The 12,461-nt window shown below is 46.3% G+C and overlaps 1 protein-coding gene across 1 annotated transcript in view; it reads left to right on the forward strand.

The window, feature by feature from the left end:
- The first annotated feature begins 3,760 nt into the window (after positions 1-3,760).
- Positions 3,761-12,461, forward strand: part of LOC138754658 (uncharacterized) — a 35,670-nt gene continuing 26,969 nt past the window's right edge. Inside the window, exon 1 of the mRNA XM_069919258.1 lies at positions 3,761-4,092. Within this exon, the coding sequence (XP_069775359.1) occupies positions 4,020-4,092 (73 nt within the window). The 5' untranslated portion in view covers positions 3,761-4,019. The remainder of the gene's footprint in view (positions 4,093-12,461) is intronic.

Genomic DNA, 12,461 nt, shown 5'->3' on the forward strand with positions numbered 1-12,461 from the left:
TATGGAGAATTTCATAAGAGTTTGAACTTTTTAAATTTTTTTTCTTTTTTTATATAAGGGGAGGGGAAGGGAATAAAAAGTTTATCGGATTGTTTTTCTAAGGGATGTTTTTGTTCTCTCGATGAATTATAAAGGAAACTTGGTATTAATGGAAATTCTGTATTTATGTATTATTAATTATGATTTTTTTGAATAACATATATGTGGTTGATATATGATTTTAATATTTGAACTTAGTTTTAAAGTGGATTTCATTTGTTAAATACATGTATTATGTTTGATTTAAATATATGTTAAGGGTATTATTTTAGTATTGATACTTTTTTTGTTGTTAAGTTTTATCCTTTTTTTGTAAGTGGGGTTTTTTCTATTTTATTTACAATATTGTTAATTAATTCTTCACTCTTTATTTTGGGGGGAGGGTTGGACTAATTTTAAATTAGATGATTAATGTTGTGTTATAATTATTGGGGGGGTTAATTTGTGTAGTTTAATGATGTAGTATTCTAATTTTTATTATCTTATTTTTTATTATTTCTTTAAATGTAATTTTTATTTTATTCATGTCATAAAATTTTAAATAAAGTTAAAAAAAAATAAAAAAAACTCCATCTGCTATTTTTCAGCCCATGTTTCCAGTTGGTCCAGATCCCTCTGCAAGCTTTGAAAACCTTCCTCGCCATCCACAACGCCTCCAATCTTAGTGTCAACAGAACACTTGCTGATCCAATTTCCCACATTATCATCCAGATCACTGATATAGACAACATATAACAATGGTCCCAGCACCGATCCCTGAGGCCGCACTCGTCACAGGCCTCCAGTCTGAGAAGCATCATCCACCTCCACTCTCTGCCTTTTCCCATCTAGCCAATTATGAATCCATTTTACAGCCTCTCCATGGATTCCTAGTGTCGAAAGCTTCTGAACCAACTTCCTGTGTGGGACCTACCCAAAGGTCTTACTAAAGTCCATGTGCAGACAACATCCAGCTGCGTCTTTGGGTCACCGTTAACCAGAAGCTCAAACACACCAACCACATAAATACTATGGCTGCAAGACGATGTGCAATAGCTCATTGCCTGTCACCTCAAGGCCATTGCACATCTACAGTGACTCTCCATTCACTTGAAACAATTCAGGATGGAGGGAATGAGGTATGACTAAATACTGAAGACATTATGCATTTTGGAAGGACAAACCAGAAGGGTGAGGACAGAGTTAATGGTCAGTTACTAAGGAGTGTGGATGAACACTTTGGGGTCCAAATCCATACATCCCTCAAGGTTGCCGTGCAGGATGATAGTATTGTTAAGAAGGCATGTGGGTTATTGGGCTTCATTAGTCAGGGGATTGAGTACAAGAGTCAAGAGGTCATGTTGCAAGTCTCCAAATCTCTGGTGAGACCATCCTTGGAGAAGTGTGTTCAGTTCTGGTCACCACATTACAGGAAAGATGTGGAAGCTGTGGAGAGGGGCAGAGGAGATTCACCAGGATTGGAAAATGTCTTACGAGGCAAGGTTAGCAGAGCTGGGGCTTTTCTTTCTGGAGTGAAGAAGGATGAGAGGAGAATTAATAGAGGTCTAGAAGCTTCTGAGAGGCAGAGGTAGGGTGGACAGCCAACACCTTTTACCCAGGGTGGGAGTAGCAAACACTGGAGGACATCTGTACAAAGTGAAGGGAGGAAGTTTAGGGGAGATGTCAGGGGTATGTTTTTTACATAGAGAGTTGTGGGAGCCCGGAATGCTTTGCTGGGGTGGTGGTGGAGGCTGGAACATTAGGGGAATTTAAGAGACTCTTCAACAGGCACCAGGATAGAAGAGAAATAGAGGGTTACGAGGGAGGGAGGGAGGCTTTCGTTATTTTTTGGTAGGAATATATGGCTCAGCACAACATCGAGTGCTGAATGGATGCATACTATGCTGTAGTGTTCAATGTTCCACGTCACCATCTAACACAAAAAAACACAAAGAATTGTTGGGTCATACAGCATCTGTGAGAAGAAATTGTCAATGTTTCAGGTTGGGATCCTTTATCGACACTAAGGGGAAGTTTCGGTGGGAACCAATCACCTCTCCCGAGCCGAAATGTTGACTAACTGTAGTACCCATGGGTGCTGTTTCACCCCTGGGTTCCTCCGGCAACTTCTTTGCACCATACCCTGGGTGTGCTCTGCTCTGGAAGGCCTCAGCTCTGTTCTTCCACATCGAACACCAGCCGGAGGCGATGGGTTGAAGCAGAATCCTTCCCTTGTGCTGCCCTGTCCTCAAACGGAGGAATGGCTTGGCATCTGTGGAAATGTCCTCACACCAGTGGGCAGGTTGAGTCAGGGGGCCGGACCTGAAGATAAAAGCAATAAAAGCGCAATGATGGGGAAACTCAGCAAGTCCAACAGTGAACTTTATTATTGTATTTAAGCATTGAGTTCAAGAGCTGGGATGGTATGGTAAAGTTGTATAACACATTGGTGAGGCCCAGGGTGTATCTACGCAAAATGCCACCTATGGCGGGGTGGCCAATGTGTCAAAATAAACAGCAACAAGAATGTCCCGCGAGAGCTGGCCCTGGTGGTCGCCACATTGTGTTTGGCTCTGTATAAGTTGAGAGCAAACGGAGCAAGAGAAAGGAGGGCATGTGCATTGAGTGTAGAAGAAACGGGTGTGTGTTCCTTGTATGTCCAGGGCGGCAGCGATGGTGCTCAATGGAAGAGGGGTGGGGGGGTCTAGGGGTCCTTTCAAGTGGCACCCCAGGCATGTGCCAATGCTGCCATATCCTAGATACGCCCCTGGTGAGGCCAAATTTGGAGGATTGTGTGCAGTTTTGGTCACTGAACAACAGGAAACATATCAATAAGATGGAAAGAGGGGAGAGATTTACTAGGATGTTGCCTGGACTTCAGGAATGGAGTTACAGGGAAAGGTTAAACAGGTTACAGTGGTTCTCAACCTTTTTCCTCCCGCTCACATCCCACTTTAAGTAATCCCTAGGCCATCAGGGCTCTGTGATTAGTAACGTGGGATGTGGGTGGGAAGAAAAAGTTTTAAACCCCCTATTTAATCATCCCTCATGGACTCATTATGTGCAGGGTTTCAGAACTCCAAAGGAAATGGGCCAATGACAATTTTTCTCAAGCAAAGTATTTCAGTAACAATTGGGTCTGGAGCAGTGATTCTCAACCTTCCCTTCCCACCCACATCCCACCTTAAGCAATCCTTACCAATCACAGAGCACCGATGGTGAAGGGATTACTTAAAAGTGGGATGTGAGTGGGAAGGAAGAGGTTGAGAACCACTGCATTAGGGCTTTATTCCCTGGAGTGCAGATGATTGAGGGGAGATTTGACCGAGGTATTTAAAATTATGAGAGGGGTCGACAGCGTAAATGAAGGTCGGCTTTTTTCCACTGAGGGTGGGTGAAATACAAACCAGAGGATGTAGGTTAAGGGTGAAGGGGGAAACTTCTTCACACAGAGAGAGGTGGGGTGTGGAACGAGCTAAGGGCTCAGTTTTTACATTTAAAAAGAATTTAGGCAGGTGCATGGATGGGAGGGGGATACAAATCAGTGGGATTAGGCTGGATAATCGTACAACAGAGACTAGAAGGGCCTGTTTTCTGTCCTGTAGTGGTCTTTGGTTCGATACAAGCAAAGATTAAAGCATACAGTGTGAAACAGGAAAGTCTGCAGCAGCTGATGTCAAAACTCAGAGACGCTGGAGGATCTCGACAGCGACCACAGCAGGTCAAGAGAGAATGAACTCCTCCGATGGAGCACATGTGATAGATGTTGGAGGCTGCGAGCCCAGCGTCACTGTGTAGAGAGACATCACCCCCACGTTTTGGACTCGAGCCCTTCGTGAGCAGGGACCTCCTGCCAGTCGGACGAGGAGAGGCAGCGCTTCTCAGCCAAGAAGATATCGTCGCCCTGCCCGTCCCCGAGCCGCCCCGAGCCGCCTCCCTGCCCGTTCCCGCCCCGAGCCGCCTCCCTACCGTCCCTCGCCCCTTTTGCTGTTCGCGGCGCGATGACCCGGACTCTGCCATTGGCTCCTGGCTTCTTCATCACCACCTTCGTCGCCTCCTGCATTTCCCTCCCCGGTAAGTTCAGGGGAAGGGGGGAAGGGGGAAGGAGGGGTCTTTCATTTGGGGACGTTCGTGCCAGTGCTTGACAGGGTGTCAGTTCCGAGCCAGGACGCCAATCCTCAGGCAGCTTCTCGATCCAGGAATGAGCTCCTGATCCGGCTGGTCTCCGCTCTCCCAATATTATCATCGCACAAACAATAACATAGTCGGTCTCAAAAGCCGCTTTCAGGTGAATTCTCCACCAAGAACGCGCCGCAGAAGCGGATTCAGACCTGCGGAACGGTCGTTCAGGTGGCAGCGGTGAAAGCGCAACGCTGGCCACTTGTAAGGGACAGCTGCACGGGAGGTGCCTCGGAGAGCACTCTGGCTCCGTCCCTTCAGGCTGTCAGGGTTGAGGCAGGGGGCTGTCAGAGCTGGGGCGGCCGGTGCGGGCTGTCGCCACACTGATCCCACTGCCCCGTGTTCTCCCCACAGCCCCGTGTAGGTCTCCACCCTGATCCCTCTTCCCCGCTCTCTTCCCACAGCTCTGTGTCGGTCCCCACCCTGATCCTACTTCCCCACTCTCTCCCCCCAGACCCGTGTCAGTCCCAACACTGATCCCACTGCCCCATGCTCTCCCCACAGCCCTGTATCAATCACCACACTGATCCCACTGCTTTGCCCACTCTGGCCGCCCCAGCATTCTGCGCCTGCTGCCCCAGTGCTGACAGCCCATGGAGGCCGCCCCAGAGTGTGGGGACTGATACAGGGATGTGGGGAGAGAGTGGGAAAGTGGGGGAGTTTAAGGGGGAGATTGATGGGGATCCCATGAGTCAGAGGATCAAGGGATGTGGGGGAAAGGCCGAAACTTGGAAATAGATGGATGTGGTGGAGCAGAATCGATGGGCCGAATGGCCAGCTCCCATTCCCTGATCTTGTCAAAACTCAGAGACGCTGGAGGATCTCGACAGACAGACCAGAACCGATAATATTAATTTAAAAATAAGGTAACCAGAAAATAGTTCATCTTACAAACTTTGAAAATAATCGAGAAAAGACTCCTACCCCCCCCCCCCCACAAATAATTTCAGTTCAATTTCAGTCGTGGAACATCTAATTTTGTTCAAAGTCAGACACGATATCGCCTTGGATTGAGGCTTAGAGGGAGGGAGAGCGTCTTCCCATCTCATCAATGTGGCCCTTCCAGCGATCAGAGAGGCGGGGAAGAGGGGACCGACACGGGATGGTGAAGCCGTCAATATCAGACCCGTTGGCCACTTATTCCAAAGAGGGTGAGAAAAGGATTTGGAGTCAAATTAATATTAAGAACTAAAGACAAGGTACGACACCCGTCCCCAACAACTGGACAAAGAGGGACAAAACCAGAACATGTCAACCTCCTCCCATTATTCAGTTATCACAGTTAGATTAGAATTTGGCCAGTTGGACATTGGGAAAGTTGGCCCGGTCTACGACCTTAAACTGTGTTAATGAGTGTCCAGCACGAAGACAGGATTTGAATCCCAGCCCCAACATAACAGCATGGCACTAAACGCTAGATTGGAGTCTTCAGTGACATAGCAAATCTCAAAGTCCAGCCGCTGGCGAGCCTTCTCCGTGATTGCATCGACATAAGAAATTAAACCCCGTGGTTGAAGTAAAAACATGAAACTGGAGAAAGTCAGTAGGTCACACGGCCTCCTTTATAGAGCAGAGATAAAGGTACAGAACTGATGTTTCAGTTATATCAAACCTGATATAAAGTACCTTGCTCGGCTTGTTGAGTGTCTCCAGTGTTGTGCTTTTAATAAGACCAGAAGATGTAGGATCTGTCTGCACTTTCTTTTTGCCTGAACTGCAACTATGAATATTTATTTATCTACAATTGTTATAATTGTTACCTCATGATATACTGTGTTGATTTTTACTTTTGCTGTTGGTCTGTCTGACCAACTAGTGTGTCTGCAGCAACTGAGAGCATTGGTGCATCTGTACATTGTCCTTAAATGTATAAGATCATAGGAGCAAAAATAGGCCATTTAGCCCATTGGGTCTGCCATGCTATCTAATCATGAGCTGATCCATTTCCACACTCAGCCCCTCTGCTCGACCGTCTCCCCATAACCTTTGATGCCCTGGCTAATCAAGAACCCTCCTTTCAATGTTCAAAATGTTTCAGTAAGATCCCCCCTCATTCTCCTAAATTCCAGCGAGTCCAGGCCAAGAGCTGTCAAATGCTTCCCTTTCAATCCTGGAATCATCCATGTGAACCTCCTCTGAACCTTCTCCAATGTCAGCACACCCTTTCTTAAAGAAGGAGCCCAAAAATGTTTACATTACTCCAAGTGAGGGCTCACCAGGGTCTTATGAAGTCTCAATATCTGATTATACACCCAGATTCCTTTGTTAAAGATCGAAGGTTACAGGACCCTCTTCATCAATCTCACAGCCTGAGGGAACAAACTATTTCCTAGCCTGGCCATCCTGATTTTGGTGACCCTGTACCTTCCTCTTGATAGTAGTGGAACAAGGATGGATGGTGGGGTTCCTCAATAATTCTATTTAAGCAACACTCCCAGTGAATGCTGTCAATAGAGGAATGGGAGCCCCAGGGATCTTCTCAGCCCTTTTAATGATCGACCTCTGGTCTGACACTTTGCAGCTAATGTCCACCACAGTGATACAGCCAGAGGACCCTCCCAATGGTACTCCAACGAGATGGGGGCCAGTAGCCCTGCCTTTCCCGGCCACCTGAGGAAGTGTAGGCACTGCTGTGCCTTCCTCCTGATCTAACCTTTTATCCAGGATCGTTGGACCGGATACCTGCTGTGGTACGGAATCTTCCTGATTTCGAAATTATTTTGATTTTGGTCCCTTTGAGCCTGCCCGCCGAGTGGTGCTGCCATCTCTCTCTCTCTCTCTCCCCCAGCGTTGTACCAGCGCCAAGGGAATGGCCTCCTTCTTGGTCCCCCTGCACTGGCGCTGGTCCAGCTATATGGGGGATCACGAGTAGCCAGGATGGCTGTGGACCTGGGGGCCCCCGCAACAGAATGTTTCTAGTTGGGCTGCACAGGTCCTCAGGCCAACCCTGAGCTTAGTCTCAACTCCGAGTGCTGTTCAAGGTGTGAGGCATCGATTCTTCAAACTGCTGCCTTGTCAAGATGCTTTACTGCTAAAAACAATGGCCAGAATGAAGATGGGGCCCCAAGTGGATCTGAGACCAGGGTGGACATCGGTGGCGAAGTTTACGGCTCATTGTGGGGACGTGGGGCAGCGCAAAGTAGTCACCGATGTGGAGGAGGAAGAGCCTGGGTCAGCTTGAAGGATAAGTTTTTTGAGGGTGACAGCGTCTGTGTGGGGTTTGCTCCAGGTGCTCTGCTTTCCTCCCACCCTACTCAACCTGGGGAAGAGGGAGGGGTTGGCCAACTGGGTGGAAATTCAACGAGAGTTATGGACATAATTGTTGCAAGACCCTGGCTGTTGTGGGAAGGCTGTCAGGGTGTCAGAGACCTTGCCTGGGGTGGATTATGTTGTCGGCCTGGATGAGAGAGGCTGAGAGCGCTCCCTTTGAGCTAGTTGGAAGGGTGATCGGATAATAAGTCTGCGAAATAAGTTTTGGTTGTAAGAAAAGTGGCGGGCGCAGGAGGGAGGGGGAAAATGAGGCTGTCGTGGAGTCGTTTTACATCGGGCGGTGCGACATCGTGGGCAGAGGAGCCAGTAACGAGGATTCAGGCCAGCGTGAGCAGAGTTCCCTTTGGTACAAAGGTTCAAGACGAAGAGGCACCACGTTTACCGCAGGGTTGGGACGTGGACTGGAATTCCCGCTGCAGCCCAGTGGGTACTTGTAGAAAAAAGCAAACTATTCAGGGTACATTCGCACTGCTTCCACGTCAGCGACCGGGACCCAACGCGTGTTCGAATCCCGCGCTGTCTGCAAGGAGTTCACCCTGAGTCTGCGTGGGGGCTCAGGATTCCTCCAAAATGTACCGCAGTTTGGGAGGGAAACAGATTCAACACTGTTTCTGAGACAGCAGAGCAAAGCCTCCCATTGAAGGCAAACCTCATGCACCTGACACTCCAGACTCCCCCATAACATTGGTATTGCCAAATCCCCGAGGAAGGTTTGTCACTGCCCAAATCTCAAACCACTGAAGCTTTCTTCAGTCAGGTATACACGTCAGTAATGAGGGAATATCCGTCTTCAAAAGCGAATGACTCAAAGATGATACAGCCGTGGTTCTCAACCGTTTTCTTCCCACGCACATCCCACTTTAAGTAATCCCTAGGCCATCGGGGCTCTGTGATTAGTAAGGGTTTGCTTAAGTGATTGGGAAGAAAAAGTTTGAAATCCACTGTTTTAATCGTCCCTCATTGACTCGTTCTGTGTACCATTTCAGAACTCCAAAGGAAATGGGCCAATGACCATTTTTCTCAAGCAAAATCTTTCAGTAACAATTGGGTCGGGAGCAGTGATTCTCAATCTTCTCTTCCCACCCACATCCCACCTTAAGCATCCCCTTACTGATCGCAAAGTCGCTGTGGCATAGGGGTGACAAAGTTGGATGTGGGTGGGAAGAAAGAGATTGAGAACCAGTGCGATAAAGAAAGAGTTGAAGTGAAAGCAAAACAATGTTCTGGTAAAGTTTTATAAGACACTGGTGAGGCCATAGTTGGAGCATTGTGTGCAGTTTTCGTCACCGAACTAAAGGAAAGATGCGAAACACAAAGGTTTGCAGGCGCTGTGGTTGAAGTAAAACCACAGCGCTGGAGACACTCAGCAGATCACACACTTGACTTTATATAGCAAAGATAAAGATACAGACCCAATGTTTTTTTTTTGGGGGGGGGAAGGTGGGGGGAAGGTGGGGGCTCAAGCCTCAAACAGCAGCTATGAATTTAAATTTAGACATACAGCAGGTCATTTTGACCCACGTTTCCGTGGCGCCCAATTTACACCCAATTACCCGACAACCCCCGGTACATATTGAAGGGTGGGAGGAAACTGGAGTCCCCGGGCTAAACCCACGTAGACATGGGGAGAACGTACAAACTCCTTACAGACAGCGTGGGGTTGGATTTGAACCCAGGTCCTGATCGCTGGCGCTGTAACGGCATTGCGCTAACCGCTATGCCAACTTTTGACCTGCTGAGTTTCTCCAGAATTCTGTTTTTACAGGACAGAGAAGCAGAGGGCAGAGAAGATTGGCTAGGATGTTGCCTGGACTTCAGGAGCAAGGTTAAACAGGTTAGGACTTTATTCCCTGGAGCGCAGAAGAATGAGGGGAGATTAGATGGAGCTATTTAAAATTGAGGGGGATTGACAGAGTAATTGTAGGTCAGCTTTTTCCAGTGAGGGTGGGTGAGATACAAACCAGAGGGTGAAAGGGGAAACGTTTAGGGGAAACTTCTTCACACAGAGAGCGGTGGGAGTGTGGAACGAGCTGAAGTGGTGAATATGGGCTCTATTTTAACAATTAAGAAGAATTTGGACAGGTCCAGGAGGGGGGTGGAGGGATGTGGACTGCCTGCAGGTCAGTGGGACAGGGCAGAATAATAGTTCAGCACAGACTAGAAGGGCCGAAGGTGCTGCTTCTGTGTTGTAATGTTCCAGGGTTCTATGGTCCTAGCTGTGGAGAGATAAATAGTTTGCACTTCAGACTGATGAAGATTTTGGGAGTGTAAACAGATCTGTGTAAAACCTTTCCTGCGTCTTGTGATTTTCGAGGAAGTTTTTTGTTGCCAATCAACAGATGTAAGTGATGATAAGGTCCAAAGGCGGCGGCTGGTAATCGGCGGAGATATCGAGCCTGACTTCACCGAACTCAGGGGAACGGAGAACTGGTGAAACCTAAAGCAGCTGCTTCCTGTTCTCGGCTGGGGCCAGGTCTAGGTTCTCGGCCGGGGCAAGGCCTCGCCTTGCGGGTTCTTCAGTCCCCCTGTAGGGGTATGGGTTCTGCCCTTCAGGACACCCGGGTCTGAGACCCCAGGGATATCTCACAGCCCAGGGTGAAAGTTTGCAGACGCTGGGGTTGTAGTGCAATACCAAAAGGTGCCGGAGAAACTCAACAGGTCGCGCAGCGTCTGTGGAAGGAAAGGGTCACCAAGGTTGTGGGCCTGAGCCCTTCGTCAGGGGGTGAGCACAAAGCAGGCAGGGTGCTGAATTTTTAAAAAAATAGTGGGTGGGGGTGGAGGGATGGGCAGGGGGGAAGAGCACAGGCCATAGTCGAGTCAGGTCAAGTTGTCATCTGATTGTACAAGTACAACCCCACAAAACAGTGTTCTCCAATCCTCTGTGCAACACCCGCAGACACGCAGACAGACATAGCACACAGACAGGCAAACAGTACACATGCAGGACAAGTGTTCATCTGCACAAATGAATATTGTTTTTTTTAAAATTTTTTATTTTTCACACCATAAATCACATCAGCCATGATTTATACTATTTCTTTTTCACACATATACAGTGACTTTTTCTCCCCCCCCCCCCTCCTCCCAAGCCACCCCCCCACCCCCCCCCCCCCCCCTCTCATCCATTTTAGGTATACAATCTAGGTTGCATTAAGCCAGTCAGACAATGTTGTCATTCAACAAAAATACACCAGAAATTCTACTGAGTCCATTCTTTTCTTTCCTTCTCCTTCCATCAACTTAGGTAATGTTTGTCCCCGGTAGGTTTTCGCTATTGTATTTAATGTAAGGCTCCTATACTTGTTCGAATATTTCAATATTATTTCTTAACCTATATGTTATTTTTTCTAATGGAATACATTTACTCATTTAAATTTAGTAGTTTCTTCCTTTTAATTTGGTTATGTATTCCATTAATATTTAAAGTCATATAGTTCAGCGTAGCCCTTTTATATTTTGTTTATCTTCTCTTTCCGTTTTTCCATCATTACCTTTCCTCCTTTTCCATTTCTGTTTTCTTATTTTCAACTCTTTATAAGACAACATTCCTACAACATCCAACATTTTCCTTATTCTCCTATTTCTATCTTATTTATCCCCAATCTCCCCTTCCCCTCCTGAGTTGTCCTTTATCCCTTGTCGGACAACCACATCTCCCCTCTCCATTTGGATTTGCGAATCCACTCGCAAGCGTCAACTGATTTTGCAGTGACCGCTATTTCCCCTCACCCCGCCCCCCCAGAAAAGATTTCACTTTTCATATGTCACAAAGTCACTCTTTTAGTTCCCTCCTTATTCTCTCTATTCCATTACCTTCCCTTATTAATTCTTGTCTATACTATCTATATTTTCCTCTAAGTACAGATACATTCACGTATGCACATTGTCTCTATTCACTCTTATACCTCTTTACCCGCATACATATCAATCGTGATCATTTTTACTCTCATTACCCGTCTTCATCCCTCAGTCTATTTTTGTCTTTACCCACATACATATCAATCGTGATCATTTTAACTCTCATTACCCATCTTCATCCCTTAGTCTATTTTTGTAATTGTTCTGCAAATTTTCGTGCTTCTTCTGGATCCGAGAATAGTCTGTTTTGTTGTCCTGGAATAAATATTTTCAATACCGCTGGATGCTTTAGTATAAATTTATACCCTTTCTTCCATAAAATCGCCTTTGCTGTATTGAACTCTTTTCTCTTCTTTAGGAGTTCAAAACTTATATCTGGATAAATGAAGATTTTTTGCCCTTTATACTCCAGTGGTTTGTTGCCCTCTCTTACTTTTTCCATTGTCTTCTCCAGTACCTTTTCTCTTGTAGTATATCTTAGGAATTTTACTACAATAGATCTTGGTTTTTGTTGTGGTTGTGGTTTAGAGGCCAATACTCTATGTGCCCTTTCTATTTCCATTTCTTGCTGTAGTTCTGGACATCCTAGGGTCTTAGGGATCCACTCTTTTATAAACTCCCTCATATTCTTGCCTTCTTCATCTTCCTTAAGGCCCACTATCTTTATGTTATTTCTTCTGTTATAATTTTCCATTGTATCTATTTTTTGAGCTAGTAGTTCTCGTGTCTCTTTAGTTTTTTTATTAGATTCCTCCAATTTCTTTTTTAAGTCTTCTACCTCCATTTCTGCTGCTACTGCCCGCTCTTCCATCTTGTCCATTTTCTTTCCCATTTCTGTTAAGGTCATCTCTATTTTATTCATTTTCTCTTCTGTGTTGTTTATTCTTTTTCTTAAATCCTTAAATTCCTGTGTTTGCCATTCTTTAAATGACTCCATGTATCCTTTAATAAGAGAAAGTATATCCTTTATCTTGCCTTTCTTTTCTTCTTCAATTTCACTGTACTCTTTCTCTTCCTCTTCTTCTTCCTCTGGGTTGGCCATCTGTTGTTTCTTTGGTGCCCTTTCCTTCTCTTCTTTCTTGTTTCTATTGTCTTCTGTGGTCTCTTCTTGCTGCAGGTGTTCTGCAGCTGTCGTT

The sequence above is a fragment of the Narcine bancroftii genome, chromosome 2, assembly GCF_036971445.1.
Source record: "Narcine bancroftii isolate sNarBan1 chromosome 2, sNarBan1.hap1, whole genome shotgun sequence".
In the NCBI taxonomy this organism is placed as follows: Eukaryota; Metazoa; Chordata; class Chondrichthyes; order Torpediniformes; family Narcinidae; genus Narcine; species Narcine bancroftii.